Below are 19038 nucleotides of genomic sequence, written 5' to 3'. Positions count from 1 at the left end.
CAGTCACCTTGTCAAGATGGCTATCAGATTGCATTTCCTTCATTTATAGTTCAGAGAATGCTCCCTTACAACAAAAAATAAAGGCCCACTCTACTAGAGCTGTTTCAGTCTCATTCAAGGCTACCATTAGATGCTATTTGTGCAGCAGCTACGTGGTCAAGACCTCATACCTTTAGCACTCATTACAAAATAGACAAGGCCTCCAGGGACAGGACCTCCTTTAGTTCCACAGTTCTGAGGAACAGTCTCCCGTGAGCCACCCGTGAAACATGGTGCTTGGGATGCTACCCATCAGTAAGAATGAATGTCGAGATAGAACAACTTCACATAAAGAAGTTATGTACTCACCTTAACGTTCCATGTGAGTTGTTCATCTCGCCTTCATTCTTACGTCCCACCCACCAACCCCCATCTAGTCTACTTGAGATCCGTCACCCTTTGATATATGGTACATTGTCTCTTATCCAGTTCTCAGAGTGGCATATTAATGGTAGTAGACAGCAAGCAAGGTCTGAGGGAAGACCAGGGTGCATCACGGGATAGGGAGATGGGCTCGAACTGGTTGAAGACCTCGAGCTTTTGCAGTTGGACGAGGATTCAAACCCATCAGTAAGAATGGAGGCGAGGTGGACAGCTCACACAGAACTTTATGGTGGGTGCATAACTTCTTTTTTCTTGATGCTGCATCTTTCCTGCTTTAAAGGTTGCTTTTTCACATTTATCAGTACTAAATCTATTCTTGCATCCTCTGAAAAAGTTTTGACCACTGGCAGTTGCGCTTTCAATTCCTCATCTGATGAACTATACCATTTTAAATCATCCACAAAAAAGAAAAGTGTTAATACTTTGTTGTTTTCTAAGAGCCAAATTGTAGCCATGACCTAATCTGTTAATTAGACGTCTTACTGGATTAATGACACGCCAAAACAGCAGAGGTGACTGGAATATCCCCCTTTGGATTTTTATCGTTGGAATAATAATTTGTCCTTCCGTCATTGAAATATTGGAGATGATGAGGTTGACTGGCACATGGCCAGGATATTGCTCAGCCACTTCCCTGAAAACCAGATAGGATCTTGTGTACTCCCAAAGACGGACTGTTTTTAAATAAAAGACCCTTTGTTGATTCTGTTGTAGTTGTTGCTGCAAAGAAAGATGTCCCTGAGGAAGCTCAGTCCATTCATCCTCCCAACAAAGACTCCAGGATGATAGACATCTTAGGGAAATGTGTTTAAGTGTCGTGTGTTCTCTGTTAGAGTTTTGAACTAAATGGAGCATATGGTGAATGTTTAAGGAGATATTGCACAAAAGACAGCAGATTCCTTGAAACCGCTGCTGGAGGTGATCTCTGTTCACAACTAGAAACCCAGGTGGCTCCTATGAGTCTTATTTTCTTCTGTGTTCATGCACCTAATACACAGTGAGAGATATATGGAGCAGCCGGGGCAGTAGGATCAGGTCTAACAATGAGGAGACAGGCCTGGTTATGCCTGACAGATTTCTTGGACTCTTTTAGGGAGGCTTTTGTTAATGATCTCTTTGGATCTATGCTGTTCAGGCAGCAGGTCATAGAGAGGCTGTTTAACTGTGAGCAAAATGGCAGTGCAGTTATTGTTTGGAGTGTTTGTCCTGCTAGAACATTAGTTTGTTCTCATCTCTGTCCAGACTCTGGAGCCATCCACCACCTCCAAATTGTCCTTTCCTGAGATATCTATAGGGATCATTTGGAGGATGTGAATGTATTGGGTCTATTTGCTTTGGCTAGTAGCCTAACATGGCATAATCTGTCTGCAGGATTCACAACAGGGAATGTTTGTGGGTAGGAAGGAACTCAAATTAGTGAAGAGTTCCTTACTGACACTAGATGGCGCCAAAGACACCAGTTTTGCTGTTCAGTTGGCAGACAGAAACCAGAGAAGTCAAACATTCCTGTAAGTATGTAACTTTGAGTTTGTATTATTGTTCTGCATGGCCATCTTATTAAGCAGAACCAGTGCATCAGTTTAAAGTGTAGGCTTGCTTATCGCATTGTTTTGTGCTTTTGTTAGCTGTTGCTGTCCAGACAGGCTGCCATCATTATTGTAATATGGGTGCACTTTTTCCAAGGGTAGCACTTATGTCATTGCTTCATTATGGTATGTAGCTGTATCCAGACTCTCTCTTGCTGTGTAACCTAAAAGGCTATCTTGTCAGAAGTAAATACTGCTAAGTTATCCAGAATTGTTTTGCTCTAAGCACCTAATGATATGGTATGGCTGTGTAACCAGGTGAATGCATATTGTTCTCTTCAAGTTTTTTTTTTCTTCTTATTTATGGTTTTCCACAATACGCATGCTTATAAAAATCGAAGAAAAAACAAACTAATAAAACTCAAAAAGCCAAAAAAAAAAAACGCCAGACCACTCAATTTTCACTTATGAATTGACTAAGCTTACTAATTTTTTCACCCAGAGAGGGTATGATTCCAATTGGCTTGGCAGGATTGTCAGTAAAGTTTCAGCATTGTGGGACAGTGTGGCATGTCCTATCCTGACAATGCAGAGATGTTTTGATGTTATTTCAAATACGGGTTCTGTTATCTATAGGTCGGCCTTTCCATTTCCGATCTCTAACAAAATGAGTTTAATTAGATACATCATTGTTGACAATTGGAAAGTATTAATGGGGAACCCTGATTTGTCTAGAGTTTTAAGTAGTAAACCACTTTTCACATATAAAAGAACTGTCAGCATCAAAACTGTCCTTGAAAAGGAGAGAATTGATTTTTTACAAGATGAATTTATGTCATCAGGGACTGTTTATTGTGGGCACTGCAGTCGATGAAGGTTTATAGTCACTTCTGCTTGTGTGAAGTTTAAACATGTTAAAAAGATCACCTGGGCTAAGGGCCGTTTGAGTTGTGACACTACTAATGTTATTTACGTTGCAGTTTGTAATTCTTGCAACAGTTTCTATGTGGGTAAGACCATTGGAACTTTGAGCAGAAGAATATATGAACATGTTCTGGGTATAAAAAAAAAATTATATGACAAATGCTTTGGCTAGACATGCTGCAGTTTGTAACAATTTTAAGAAATTTTCGTTTTTTTGTTCTTGACACTGCCAGGTCAGAAACCTTTTGTGGTGACTACAAGAATCTGTTAGGATGCAGTGAAAGTAAATGGCATATTTTTTTGCTAGCTGATCAGCCACCAGATCTGAATGAGACGATCAAAATTAAATGTTTTCTGCATATGCAGAGATTATAGCATTATCTCTGAGTTTGGTTGTATCATTTTAACATTTTGTTTTTTTAAACAAGGGGTTTATATTCAATGTGTGTGTGTGCTTGTATGTATATATGTATATATATATATATATATTTTTTTTTTTTTTAATGTATTTTTAAGAGATTAGTTCTCTTTAAACATTAGTTATTGTGATTGTTTAATTTATTGTGCTATTGGTCAAGAATGTCACATGATTATATATTTGTATTTAAAAGGGTGTTTTTGTTTTTGAGGAAGTTCTAATTTCATTAAATAGAACGAAAGCTCTTAAGTTTTGGTGTCCGTTTCCTACAGTGGTGGCCAAGCTGTATTTTGGTGTTCATTTCATTTGTGAGTGTTTTTGCAGAAGAATTGTAGATAAATAATGCTCTGAGAGAGGCATTCAGCCGCAGAGATCTGAGGGCATTTTGTTTTGGACTTCTGGCTGAAACCTTTTCTCATGTAAGGGACTTTGTAGTCCCTGAACTACCTATATGTGAACAAGTGTTGGCTCTGTCTTTTTTTTTCCCTTTATACATTTATTAAAAACATATTAACATTATTACTTCTGAAGACAAAGCATACCTGTTCAAGCTACAATAGTAAAATTCTTTAGAAGTAAAAAGTTAAACATGGATGGCAAAAAAAAGCAACAAAGATTGTCAAACAAACTTAATAAGCTGTGACTTGCACAAGACCCTTCCCTGTCCAGTCTCCCCAAAAGCTGCTGCAGCCCTGAACCTTCCCCTGCAGACTGTCCCATCTGGTGTTTGAGATTGAGCATCACTTGTCCTGATGTTACCTGCAGTAGTTAAGCTTAATTTCAGACAGATTCCTCAAGTTATTGCCAAAGGATACCAAGTCCTTTTTGAGACGTCTCAAACAGTCAGTAAGTGGACTGGGAAATAACTACGTTTCATTGTAACAGAAATGCTGACCCTATGTAGAATAGAGAACATCCACCCTGGACAGCAGAACAGAGGGTTTTACTTGAGGCTCGTCTTCATCCCTAGAAATTCAGGATTTTTCTATAGTACAATTTCTGAGAGTTCCAAAGCTCAAAATGTTGATACTATAGGCCCTACTTCTGTCCTAAGTCCTTAGGTGCTTCGTGTACTCAGGGTCTCAGTGATGTTGTCCACTACATTCTCATTTACAGCTGACATTATTAGTGGTTCCCAGTGGGTTGGAGGAATGGCTTCACCATTGTAAGTTTCTTTCCTTGCTGGCTGGTATAGAAACACTGGTCAGAGTTTTCACAAAATGTCTGATCCCTAAGGTAGCTCACCGCAGAGCCAAGGACTTCTGTATCTTCCCCTACTTGGTCAGCTTACTGCTTTAGGCCCAGCCTCATGAGGAGATGCAGAGTGATGTAGACTGTAATCTATACTCCCTATGCAGTCTTGAGTTTTGCCTTCAGTGAATCCATAAATGTATTCTGGGATTGACTGGTATGGCCCTCCTGGAGAAAGGAGGAGGGAGGATACTGGCAAGGAGTAAATGGTCATAAGATTCAATTGCCTTGGACTGTCTAAGAATCTGTGAATGGAAATCCAGCTTGTGTCCAGGCTAGAAGAGTGTTCCTGAGGACAGTTGTAGATGCCAACACCAACGGGGCTGCTGTTCACAGCAGAAGGTGGAGTCGCTGACTGCTCTTATCTAGACTATGTAATTGAAACCCAGACTAATTGTCAAACATTTTGGGTCTCATGACATCCACCATATTGATTTTTTTTGGCCATGTTACACATAAGGAAAACACATAGGTTCCTTGGGAACACTTGAAACCACCAGAGCCAACCACTGGAAGTTAACATCTCTTTGCTACAATCTTTCAGGACAGCACTTATGTGATGAGTATAACAGCTGAAAAGAAATGGTGTGCCAATCAGGCAACCAATGGCCAGTCACACCCATGTCACAGATGCATCCTAGCTAGCCTGAGTAACACGCACTCTGTGCCTCAAAGTGCAGATCAACTGTACCCCAGATAGCAAAGACTACACACTTATGTCAAGGAGATGATGGTGGTCATCCAAGATGTCTGGATCCTGAATGTTAGTGGTGATAGTAGTGATACAGTGGTATGTAAATAAACAGGATGACACACATTCATATTGTTTTTGCAGTGTAGCCATGCAGGCCTAGAACAAGGACTTGGAATCAGACTTGTCCGTGAGACCTACTTGTATACCAAAACAGAAAATGGGATGGCAGGTGAGTTGATCAGGAACTCTCTGGGTCTACACAAATGGAAGCTGCACAGGGAGATGTTCCTAGTTCTAATAGTAATACGTCGCATCCCAGGTAAAGACCTTCTTGATTCTCTGACTAACAGTCAGTTGGAAAAAAAACTAATCAGTCAAGACATATGGAACCTTGAAACACTGGACCCGTTTGACCTATTTCTATTTTGATTCATCAAGGGCAGGTTGTGCCTACTCAAACTGGTGGATTTTTTTGAGAAGATCACCAAAGCAATGGATGAAGGCAAAATGGTATACACAACATAAATCAACTTGGCCAAAGCTTTTGAAACAATTCCCCACTTGGGTTTAGTAGAAAAGCAAAATGAACTGGGAATAAACCCTATGGCAACAGTTGGATTGCCAGCTGGTTCACAGATAGGACACAGGAAATCAAAATAGGGGAAGTTACCTCCACAAAGAGACCAGTCACCAGTGGAGTCCCCCAGGGTTCTGTGCTGGGACTTCTCCTGTTTTGCATCTACTTTTCTGAAGTAAAAGCAAATACCAAAGAGGCAATATGTATAGTTATGGACCATGAGATGGGTAACGTCAAACTGTAACGAAGTGGGATAAGTTAATTTGAACACAAAAAGGGAAATTGGCTAGGCTTCACTCATTATATGCTAGTGACACCTCCAGGTGCATCTGCAGTTAACTCCTATTGATGCCTCAAGGCGTCAAATATTACGTGTTCATATTTGCGTCAATAATTCCAAAACCATGCTATGTATAGGTTTTAAAAGATTTCATCTTAAAGCTTACACAGTGGCAAACTCAACTGCATTAATGTTTGACCTCTGTCTACTGCAGGTAGAGATATTGACTTTTTTCATTATATTAATTTATATAGGTATAATTTTGACATTTTTCTAAATATTGCAACAACCAAGTAACACCGACAGAACCCCGTAGTCTCATATAAAAGCTCTCAGCTAGATAATTAAAATGCTGCTTGACAGTATGTGTGTAGCTTTAGTTGTTGCTGAGATATTGCAAGTTGTTTACAAAATGTTACAGACATAATAGTTATTGTGTTTACTGTGTGTTATAAAATTCAGTTTAAGACCTAGAACCTAAAGAATACTACCATTGTAAAAATAGTTTGCGCTGAAGGGTTTGCCATTTATACTTTCATAACCCCTATAGTTTCAGAGATGTGAACACATGTCTGAAATGAGAGGACATAATTTGATTCTGTCACAAGGCTTAGGCTGCACCCATTTGAGGTTACAGTGCAAACTTCCTGAGCTCCATTGGAGTGAATGAGTTAAAATGGCTTTCAAGGGTAGCTAGCCTAGTACTTACCTATGAGCCTCTGAAAACATTCTGAGCACCTCACAAACTGTGTTGGGCAGTGAATGCCTTCTTCCTGAACTGAATGTGTTTATTTCTGTATGTTTTCTATCCAAAACCCTTCTTCCCTAGGGCAATCCATATCATCCAGGTGTAGAGGCCAGAAAAACTGGTCATAGTCCATGTCTGACTAAAACTGCATTGGTTATTTCTCCTTATTCCGATGCCAAGAGAGAAACCTTTCCTGCTGCCTTAGCATGTTAACATCCTGGTGCAATGTAGGGGAGTCCCTGATACCATCCCAGTCTGATTGCTCCGAACCCAGCTGTTTGGAAAATGTTTTCTTCTAAGGACTTCATGAAGATTGTAGGGGAGACTTAAGAGGCCAGATACCAGGAAATTGTAGCTATCAAAGTGGAAAAGATTTTCCTACTGATACTAAAGGAGAAACTAGCACCCTAAACTTGAGCATATGCTGTGGTTCTCCAGTATCTCTCCAAACTGTTTGATTCAGGCCATGGTTATACACTTTTCTGCTGTGTTGGCCTGCATGCCATTTGAACCCGTCATTCCCGATTGGCATCCATCTTGCCAGTGAGATAGTTTCTAAAAGGCATTCTTCTTTTCAAGCTTCCGAGTTGGAATTTTTCCCAAGCCTGGAAACTACCTTGCTACTTTTTTAACCAACAGTATTTGTAACCCTAAAATTCTTGACATGGAAAACATTGCATGCTGCAGTCACCTCTTCCAGGTTATAGGAATTTCAGTGTTTTATGTTCAAAGAACATTAACTTAATGTTCCCCCAAGATAGGCTGACTGTATGCAGTGATAACCTCTCCATTTCGTTTAGCACGTTTTCTTCCTCTGCTAACTATTGAAGCAGCCACTAGCAGACTTGAACCTTTACTTATTTATTTAACATTTGTTTACTTGGAAAGTCCGACTGGGACAGAGCCCATTTTCAGCCGAGGCCTGGGGAGAAACGCTCCAGATGCATGTCTTTAAACCTGTTAATTCTTAGTATGAACAGGCTAAGAGACTGTCATCCAGGTACACACTGGTGAGTTTGGTGTTCACACTGAAATTCCAAAAGTGTGACTTTAGCTTGTATGGAAGCCTTACTCCCTCCTGTTCTTGCATGGTGATATGGGCATCTGTGTTACCATAAGGATTGACTGTATTCTTATGTCAGCCCACTTATGCCCTTTCCTGTGACTAACAAGGACTACCATTACTAGCCTAGGTGACCATGTTCATGTTATCACTGTACTGGCCTCCATCTGTTCCACATAATTTTTGCCCTCTTGCAGCAATCTGTCCCTTAGCTGCTTGGACCCACCCCACCAGGCTGGACATATGCATATCCTTCCAGCTGAGCCATCAAGCTCCTAAGCTGCCATCTAATCTTGGCTTACCTAAGTTCTAGTCAGGCGGTTATCCCTTTTTCTCCACCGGTGGAGTTCAGCAACTCCTCCTTCGTGTGTAAGGTGTGTACGGAATTTGCCCACTGACAAGCTATCCAACCATAGGTTTTCTTCCTTTCACCCTGAAAAAAAGGGGAAGAAGCTTAAACTTGTCAAATGTTCATGGACAGCTAAGGCCTTGTCTTGACAAAACCAAGACATGAAGAGATCAGAGGAATTATTTGTCCATTTTGTTGAGAACTAGGGCTATCTGTCATAGCAGACTCTTCAAATGGTTAGCACACTGCAGTTTTTTTTTTTGTTGTTTTTTTTTAAGGAAAAGTTTAGATCCCAATGTACTAGGTGTACAGCATCCACTACTGTATACGTTTTTGGGGTTTAGTGCCTGGGCTATTGCCAATTGTATATACCAGGTGTGCGAAGATGCCCAAAGTACGGTGATATCTTCTCACCCATGGATGAAGGGTGTTCAACTGTGAAAGTAATGCTTGACATTAGACCTTACCTTACGGTTGAGTTTCCTACACAGTAACCATGACAATATTAGCATCTAGTGTCATGGTACCTTACCTTCGTACTTTCTCTACCCCTTTATCCGTCTCTGTTACTTAGCCGCTGCTGTGTTGTAATAAATCAAAGTAATTTTTTATGCAGTCCTACACCTAATGCAAGTGAATATTGAAACGTAACTGAGACTGTAGCGTTGTCGCCTCACAGTAAGACGCTGTCCGGTTTGATTCTCAGCTAGAGCGTCTTCTGCGTGGAAATGTGCGTGAATGGGTGTACCTTCGTTGAAGGTTGTGCGTCAGGGCTGGTAACTCGGCACGTAAAAATCAACTACCAATCATTAGCGGACCGGAGTTCCGCTGTGGCGACCCCTAACTGGGAAAAGCCGAAAGACACAAACAAACAAACTGAGACTGTTTTAGGCACGTTGTTCGTGGCTAACTTTTTTTTTTTTTTTTTTTTTTTACAAATCTGTCACCCTCAGCATTTCTCCTTAAAGGAGAGAGACAACCTTGCCTAGTGGCATCTGGCTGTTTAAGAACTTCCCGTTTCTATTTACTTTCTTTTTGATTATTCTTTAGAATTTGATATTGAAACTAAATTGTGTAATAATATGCTTCATTCTGTAATGAGATTTTTATTTGCAGCATTTTCACTTTGATTGAGGTATTGCGTTTTTGATGTTTATTTAATATTCATCTGAATTTGTGTTTTACTACTGCTGTTACCAAAATACTTTGTATATTACCTTAATAGTTATTGTTTCACTTGTGTGTTGACATTTATTTTATTATGTACTTCAGCTGTTTATTCTTAGCCTTTATGTGTTTACTTGTTTAAATGTCATATGTTTTGTGAAGTACTTTGTGATAAAACACTACAGTAAAAGTTGAGTTAATCTGTTCTTTTTAGAAAAGCTGTACCTTTGATGTTGAGTAATTCTGTCTACTCACCATGGTTTGAAAATTAGAGAAGGTCAGACCAATGAACTCAGTGTCATTTGTTTCTTCTATATCTTTGTGAGGTTCTCATTAGGGTTACCACCTGTCCTTCTTTGCAAGGGACAGTCTCACTTTGGGCAGTTGTGTCCTGTGAAAAAAACCTAAAAAATGGCAAATGTCCCGCAATTTTAAGACCAAATATATTTCTCAAGTTTTCTTTAATAGTTGCATAAAACAGTTATTCTGTGACTGGAACACATACATTTTATATGACATAGCATAAGCAACTCAAATGCTATAAAAATAAGCTTTTATTTTAGCAAAAAAGTGAAGTTTTGTCCTTTGTACTGGCCATGGGTATGTTTTGTCCTGCAAAATCTCACATTTCTACAAAAATGTCCCATTTTGAGATTTGAAAAGGTGGCAACCCTAGTTCTCATTTGCGCTTTTAAGAATTTGAATTGCTTCCCTTGATGGTAGTGGCTCAGCTCATCTCTACTCAGCTACCTCTTAGGAGCGCACCTACAAATGTATAGAGGATTCAAAAGTAGAAAAGCAAAGTACATAGCAGAGTACATAGAGAACAGTGGAAGAAAAACACCTGTAAACTTTAGCTAGGTCTTCTGGTGCCCTGTGCAGTTTCCCAAACCGGTGCCCCTATCAACTTGGAGTTGAGGGGCAAAAAAAAAGCTCTTATGCTCTGCTGTAACAAGCTGTTTGCAAAAAATGTTACAGGCAACTTGCTACAGTTGTTACCATACTGTCACACATAAAGTGTTTTTGTGTTTCAGCCATGACTTCATTTATGATGCCGTAATACCTTTGTGGCTTCATAAATCAATACTAGTGCTACATTCCCACACTTTTGGCACCTACTGATCGTCCTCCTCCAGTAGCTAGCGCTTGCAGCAACAGCCCCCTATATGCACCCCTATATATTGTCAGATGTGTTGAGATAAAATAGTGTGCTTCAAAGCACGCTAAGGTGTGCAGTGGAAATGCACGATAAAGTGAATTTCTAGTGGTATATCAGTTGTCACAGAATGTCATAATAAAATCAAAAACAAATGAATAGATGTACGAGTGAAAACGTGTGCCAGGGATGTATGCCACAACACATATAATGTGACTTAGTCTGAGCAATAGGAAAACATCATAGTTTCATTGTAAAGAGAGAGACATGCTTTCACACAGCAGCATATATATCTGCTGATGTACATTTCAAATAAGTTTGTCAAGTATGGATATTTCATATTTGTCAGTAAGCCTTCAGTAAAGTTTGGGTACAGTTCAGTGTCTTGAGGATTAGTTAGATTTAAAAAACAACAAATTTGTATAGCAAGTCAATGGCAGTGGGACAACATTTTGTTAATGTGGGAATATGAGTCAGCCACAGTGGTGTATAACTTAGTCTTAACAACAGGAGAATCTTAGGTGGTTTAGTATGACTGTTGTTTGTCCCTGCTCCTACAAATGCATATGTGTGCAATTCTGATGTTGTACAGCAGTCCCACTTTGTGCATCCTGGGTCATAATTTGGTAAGGAAAGCTGTGCAACTCTTTAGCTGGGGACCTTAAAACCAGAGTCACTGCTTTGTTGTTGTGTTCTAGTGGTGCGTTCAAGGTTGTGTTGGCTGAAGACTTGAGTAACCTTGCAGTAGGACACACTAGCCTCTAATTGTGGACAGAGATGTAGACTAAATAAATTCCAAGGCAAGGGTCCTGTGTTCATGATGGTGCGTTTCTGCTGTATGGAGTGAATAACTTGCACAGTGTTTGTTTGTCTGTGCTTCTTTACTTAGAAATTCAGGAAGAAACTGCAGATGATTTTCTGCACAATTTAAAGGCATTGAGCGCATATGATTAGGTAATTTTCTGTACGAGATGAGGCACAACTCGCAATGTGAGAATGAGAATCCCCTTTTGTACTGGTCATTCCAACATCATTAGAAGGCAGGTGGCACAAGCTCTTGGCAGATCTCAGCGAAGTGTTTATTTTGGTTTGTCCATACCTCACTTAACTACAACTGTGCATTCTTTAATGCTTAGAAGTTTGTAACAGTGTTTAGTCTTGCACAGCAAAGTTGGATGTGCGTACAGTGACATGGATGGTTTCAGTGGATTGAGTGTGATGGATTTAGTAGGGTATTTTAGCCATAACCCAGTACTGGCTGTGGATATCACAGGATTTACCAACGGTTGGTGTGGTTTAATCACAAGGATGAAGGCCTCATGATTACACCACACCAACAGTGGGTTAATCCTGCAATAAATACCCCATCTTGGAGTGGGTTATTGCTGTTCTACAATGACATTAAGAAAGAAAGTGTTTACTTTTCTTAAACAATGCTTTTGTATAATTGCACTTTAGTGCTGTTCTACTGGCTTCCTGATTTACTGATGTACTATGCATGTGTATGGTACATATGCCCGCATGGTTGAAGAGTACATCAGTACAGTGCTAGGGAGCTAGCAGAGAAGAGAGTATACTGAAGTTGGATTGCCTCTGCCCTTTTTTTTTTCTTAAATTATTTATACATTGAGAAAGTGTGGCAGCATTACTGGAGTAACAAGGGACAGGCAAATATATAAGGAATGTGAAATCATTATGTTAAAGTTTGGACAGTTGAGAGAGAAGGTTAAAAGCACTGCAGTGTTCAATGTTAGCAGAACTGTACCTTTTAACTGTTCAGATTTTTGCAGTGTGCCCTGATTTTTTTCTCGCATTTTGCTCCATCCCTCTTAAAATAGTTGAAGATTTTTTTTAGTGTATCTTAATAGAAAGTTTGTCCACTCAACAATAGTTAATCAAATGGACTTTTTTTCTATTGGGATATGCTTGTTGGGGTGTTCAGTAAAAGTGCTAATTTTTTGAATAACTGAACCTTTCTTCTATAATTCCCTATAGACGTATGGCTGCCTGTCCTCTGGAACACAATAGGCAGTTTCACATTAATAAATGCTGACCTTATGAAACTGTAACATGCAGGGATGATTATATGGATAGAGATTTTAATTTTGTTACATGACTGCTTGGAATATTATCCATTGTCTTCTTCTTTTGAATAGATTTTAGTACTGAAGACAGACACACAAGAGTTGGTGGCCTCCTTCAGAGTAACAACGGGGACTAGCAATACAACAGCTATTAAATCCATTGAGTTTGCTAGGAAAGGCAGGTGAGTAAGGACCAATAACTATGCATATATTTAAGTACGACTTTGTGGATAAATGTACTTGCTTTGTCTTTAACTTGATGTGGCTCTTACTAGATAAAATAACCAATTTCATGAGTTACACCATAACTGGAAATTGTATTAGTGGAACCAAGCTGTCCTGTCCCATATTCTCAGGTCATTAATGGGGATGTCACTATTTCATATATCTAGTGTGAGGTATTTTTTTTAATACAGAACTTGAAGTACTGCAGTATGGCCCCCACACTCAACTATTTTTACTTATTTATTTTACATTTGTTTACTGGGAAAGTCTGACTGGGCAGGCTGCCCATTTTCTGTGGAAGCCCGGGGAGAAAAGCTCCAGCATTAGTACAATTAAGTAATACATAGACAATTTAGTTAGTACAGAATAGAGGAATATCACACAGTTCCTTAACAAATCTATCCAAATTAGATATAATTTTGTACATTAGAGGAATGTCACACAGTTAGTGAAAAAAAATCAAAACTAAATTACAGTGTTTAGTTCATTATTGTTACTCTTTCTATAATTGCGTGTTGCAATGACAAATTCAAGTTGGTACAGTGATGAAGCAGTTACAGAAGAATTACAAACAAAAGTTAATACACATTGGAGAACTTTACAGTGTATTTTTGAAGGTCATACATCTTGAGTTTTTGAGTAGTAATCACTTTGTAGGATGAAAAGACTCAAATCTGAGATTAGTAAATGCAGAATGCTCACTGTGGGGCTGGGGATATAGTTTGGTCTTGAGTTTGCTAAAAAGATTGGACTACATTACGTATGCGGAGAAAACATAGGAGAAGAAAAATTTTGTTGTGAAAGGGTTAACCAGGAAGGTGGGATTTAAGAAGGTGTTTGAAGTTTTGGTTATTAGTTGTGGCTCTTAGATTAATGGGCAAGGCATTCCACATTTTTGCAGCATAGCAGGAATATAGGGAGTCACCTGAGCTATTGCTGCTTCAGTTTACTTCGATTAGTGCTTTGTTAGTGGATCTTAATAGGCGTCGACGTATGTGTGGATTTAGAAGGTCTTTGAGAGCTGGTGTCTTTTCAGTTTCATAGAATATATGATGGGCCATGGTCAGTTGGTTGAGGGCGAGTTGATTGGGTAATTATAGCCAAGATGGTTCTTTAAGAGCCTGGCAGTGGTGTGTTCTAAAACTGGAGTCTGTAGCAAATTGTGTTATCTTATTGTAGCAGGTGTCAAGCTTGGCTAGGTCTAATTTGTTAAGGTTAGTAAATATGGGACACGCATACAGTAGTGTTGAGAGAAGGTGGGTTCTGGCCGTAATAGTTTTAGTATTATTGGTCAGGTATTTTCTGCATCTGTAAATTATATATTTTCACTAAAAAAAATAAAGTCACAGTATTGTTAATTTAAGTATTTCAGCTACTTCAGTTTTTATAGTCTTTAAGGGAAAAAAAAGCATTTTCTTTCCTAAAATGTCATGGTATTTACCATTTTTCATGCTTTCTAAATGAAACTGCTACCCAAATCAGAGATGTCATGTGAAAAGAATGTGATAAGCCTAGTTATTGCTTTTACCACAGTGATAGAATGACTGTCAGTGTTCTTTTTAAGCATTATCATGTGGTGGGATTGCATGTAGTCACTGAAGTAACTGTTGTAGCCATATAAGGACATCACAGAAAAATGCAGTGAACCTTTTTTTTTATATAATTAACAGACGTTAGTGGTTATATATCTTTGATAAAATCAGTCTGATTCTAAACATTTTTTTTCCAAACACCAGCATGTGCTGTTGAGCTGACTTTGTGCAGTTCTAATACTTTGTTAGGTGGACATGTAAGGCAGTATATGTGGTGCAGCACATTCGAAAGACCAGGGAATTCTGATACTGAGATTCATTTACTTAGTTATTGGTGTGGCTCATCTTCAGTTTGTGGAACTTTTGTGTTGTTAATATCAATAAATATAAATCCACTTTATAAATGCTCTTTTCTGTACTAATAGTTATTCATGTAAAGTTGCTTTCTGATGATGATCAAGAAGGGGTGGTGTATTTTGACCATCTAGACTCTGTCCTTGCCTTCTTAGTGCTGAATAAGTTGTATAACTCTGTGAGAGAACATCAAAATTGGCAAACATATTTCCATGAACATTGATGTGAATAATAATCGGTCCCTGAGCTGTGATTGCTTGCTTATGTGTTGGTTGCATATTGGGTACAGCTGTACTGTACTTCCATCCCCTGAGTCATTTAGCCATGTGAAGAGATTAGATGTGCCTAAGCCAGCTTCCTTGTCATGGATCTTTTGTACCTGTGCTGCAGTCAAGTAATTGCATTAAAATATTTTGCTAACATCATTGCACGTCATATACAAATTTAAGAGTAGGTCAAAGGGGTGAAGTGTGCTTAGCAGTCAAATTAGTGCTTTATTGGGATACTGCTATCACATCTTAACCTTGCTGTGAACATTGAAGATGGTCATTAGAATGCAGCAGATGGTGGATGGCTGAATGTAAGCAAAAAAAACATACGAGGGAGAAAAATGTATTGCTTTTTAAACTGCTAATGCCAACAAATAGTCTTTATCTGATGTTTAAACAGAGGCCTCTATACTTGACTATTGTAATAACGTTTGTCTGGGGTCTTTCTCCAGCATAATGTGTGTTTTCTCTCTGTATAAGGTGTAGTCATTAGTGTTTTGTTATGTATGGTATTTGGTGATCATGATATTTATTTGAAGTTTCATATATACATCTAATTTAGCTGACTGGTTTGTCAACTTGTGTTTTTCTAAACTGTGTTGTAATTTTTATGCTTTACCAATAGATGTCACTCTTTAATTGCTGTTAGACAAGTGCAGTGATTATTGTGCTCTGCACATTACAATTGGTTCTTGTTTTATGTATTTAGAATAATTTAGAAGAGGATTTTTTCTTCTTTGTTTCATTCACTCATTATTTCATTTTTTTCTTTGTGTTTTGGCCTGATTTTGTGAATTTTTATATTGCCAGAGTACATTAAATCAAGTAAATTCCTCTTCAGGAAAACTTACTTTTGAGTTTGACTCTGAAAATTCTTAAGAAGGGATTCGACTTTCTGTAATGTGCACAGAACTGGTGTTTTCTGAGTTCCAATTGTGCACAGTTAGGAAGATTCTTATATTTGTCATTGAATGGCATAGAAGGAACATGACATGAATGAGATAGAGTTATGTTTTGGTATGTGTAAGGTTAAGTCCTATGTTTACCCATCAAGGTAGGAGAAGGTGGATATTTAGTGAAAGTGATCTGATTTGAAGTCTGGTTTGTGAGTTTTAGTTTTAAATAAAAGTCTTGTGTTTAGATATGAATGCAAGATATTTTTGTTTAAATTGTACTTTTCTTTCAGCTGCTTTCTAATTAACACAGCAGACAGAATTATAAGAGTGTACGATGGGAGAGAAATTCTAACATGTGGGCGTGATGGCGAACCAGAACCCATGCAAAAGCTACAGGACTTAGTGAACAGGTAATTTATGCAAATACATAATAAAAGCTAGGGGAGGAAAATGAGACTTGTATGTATTTATATATTTGGGGAGACTGAAATGAGGTCTTCGTAGTGTGTATTTGTTACTTGAACTTCTGTTCCTTATTTGGTTTGTGCATGTTAAATTGAGATCTGAAGTAGGAGATTCATTTGTCTGCAACCTGTGGGTTATGGATCCGATATCGGATCCGAACCGGCATGGTTTACCAGCTATGGATCCAAGCTCTCAGCTCCTCTCCTCACCCATAATGCCCTGCTCTACCCTCATGACCTCAGATCTCGTTTGCCGCGCATGGTGACCAGATTGTGTTTTTCCAGCTCTCCAGCTAAGTGAAATTTCTAGTCTTAAAGTGCTTAATTTTGACAGTTTTTGTGTGAAAGTTGTGTGAAAGTGTAGGTTTCCCTCTTATAGTATTATACTCTTAGTCTTTTAAAATTTAATTTTACTTTCCCTCCCCTCGCTGGTAGCGTAGTGTGTGTTTGGGCCTGTTGAGTGGTTTTTGTTACTTTACTTTAACTAGTTTAAGTAACTTTGTTTGCTTTTGGGATGTCTGAGCAGCCCAAAGCTGTATTTTCAAAGTGCTCCGAGTGTGGCCATAAGCTTTCCCCAGCTGATGGCCACACTCGGTGTGTTAGATGCCTGGGGGTTGAACACCTCACATCTGGATGTTCCATTTGTGCAGGGTTCAACCCAGGGCATTGAAGGAGCGGAGGTCCAAGCTTGTCTTGGCGGGTCTTTTGCCGCCAGACTCGGCTCCGGCCTCCGCTCGCCGGGTAACCGTTACCACGGTTGTCCCTCTCGGCTCCCCTCCTCCTCCTGGGACTCAACCTCCCTGTAGTGGTTCGGAGGAGAGGGAAGCTGGGAAGAAGGACCGGAGGGAGAAGCACCATAAGCGGCGGGCCGAGACCTCTGCTTCGGCCCCGCCAGCCAAGCGGGCTTCTCCCCCGGCCTCCTTGTCCGCTGGCTCTCCCCTCCTCGGCTCCGGTCTCCAGCGTGTTTTCACGGGACCTGAGGAGGAGGAGACCCGATCTCCGTCGAGGCTATCGAGGAGGCACTCAAGGCCTACCTCGGTAGCCTCGCCGAGATCAACTTATAGCCTATCGCTGATCTGGACGGATGATGAGAAGGTTCATCCAGGCCCAGATGCAGATGGGAGTGCTCTTGCCTCCCCTCTGGGGAGCTCAACCCCTTTTCAAGCCAATTGCTCCTTCTCCGACCCGCTACCGGGTTGGAGCAGTTGAGCCGAGCAGCCGGGCCGGGGTGGGTCGGCGCCGATAGTACTTGGTACCGGATCCGACCCTGCCCTCGAGTGCATCGGATCCGACCTCTCGGAGCCTGGATCCGAGCCGGATCTGGGGATCAGTGCTCCTTCGGCGCCCGTCTGTGTCGGAGCGCACTGTCCCCGGATCAGAGTGCTTGCGCCGGCTCCGATCCACTCTTCAGATCCGAGGGGAGCCGATTGTCGGATCCTTTGGTCGAGTCGGCTCCCCTTCGGCTTTTGATGTAGTGGAGAGGGCCCTGTTGAGGGTCTCCGGACCCCGGCACTTGTTCGGCTCCGTCCCGCTCCCTCTGCACTGGGTCAGGCTTCCACCATCCGGCCCTTGGGACAGCCCGCTCCTGTGCCCCAAGCTGTTCCCCTGGAACAGGTTACTGTTCGAGGAGTCCTCTGACAGCCCCCAGAGGATGTTCCTCGCAAGCATCGTGCAAAGGAGGCACATTGACTCCCCGAGTCTCTCACGGAAGACACGGATTTGGAGGAAGGAAGGCTCCCCACGGTCACCCCGAGGATGTCTCATTTGGAGACATCATGGAAATGCTCCGCATAAGGGGTGGTCGGCCCCCAAGTCTTCCTCGGACGAGTCCGTGTTCTTGGAGGCATTTGAAGCGGGCCCGTCTACCTCTTGGGTGTCCCCTCCTGCCGACCCCCTGGTGGACCTCATTACCACCAGGGCGTGGAAGGAACCGGACACCGTGGAGCCAATCCCTAAAAGGCCCGACCGGATCCTCAGTCCCCTGGTTGACCGTGCCCATTGGAGTAAGGGGCCTCCGGTAGATGCCATGTTGACGGCGGCCACCAAGAGGGAACTTGCTCAGGAGAGTCCCTCAGTCCATCCCCCGAGCAAGGAGTCTCGGATGATGGACTGCTTGGGGAAGCGGATGTTTAGTTCAGCGACCTTCTCGGTAAGGGCGCTGAACTATCTGGCACATGTGACTAGGATGCAGCGCGATCTTATTAAAGTATACGCTGCACCCCCCCCCCCAGAGTCCATGTCGGAGGAGGACAAAGTGCTGCACTCCACCCGCATGGCCACTCTCAGGTCCATTACCAGTACCTCTATGCGGCTACTCTCCCATGCTACGGAAGGCGCCGCTAGAGCCGCAGGGGCAGGTCTAGTTACTAGACGTCAGGCCTGGCTCCGTCATTGCGATTTCTCAGAGCCCTTCAAAGCGTCATTTGCGAACACCCCCTTCGATGGTTCTGCCCTCTTTGGCAAAACTGTTCGCGACACTTTGACCCAGAGCGAGAAGGACGGGAAGACGTGAAGTCCCTCCCCGACGTTCCACCCGGTCAATGGGAGGCCGCTTTGGCAGAAATTGGCCATCTGCTAAAGAAAAGAGCCATCCAGCCCGTCCCCCCAGACCAGATCGGATCAGAGTTCTACTCCAGGT

At 41.1% G+C, this 19038-nt stretch overlaps 1 protein-coding gene across 1 annotated transcript in view; it reads left to right on the top strand.

The window, feature by feature from the left end:
• RBBP5 (RB binding protein 5, histone lysine methyltransferase complex subunit) overlaps positions 1-19038 on the top strand; it is a gene marked incomplete in the record, with an annotated part of 565698 nt that overhangs the window by 140913 nt on the left and 405747 nt on the right. Inside the window, 2 exon segments of the mRNA XM_044076800.1 lie at positions 12733-12842; positions 16227-16346. Coding sequence (XP_043932735.1) covers positions 12733-12842; positions 16227-16346 — 230 coding nt within the window.

This window comes from Protopterus annectens, chromosome 7.part0, assembly GCF_019279795.1.
Source record: "Protopterus annectens isolate FY-2018-M chromosome 7.part0, PAN1.0, whole genome shotgun sequence".
Classification (NCBI taxonomy): domain Eukaryota; kingdom Metazoa; phylum Chordata; order Ceratodontiformes; family Protopteridae; genus Protopterus; species Protopterus annectens.
Note: the sequence above shows the minus strand (reverse complement) of the source record. Positions and strands in the feature narration are given on the sequence as shown.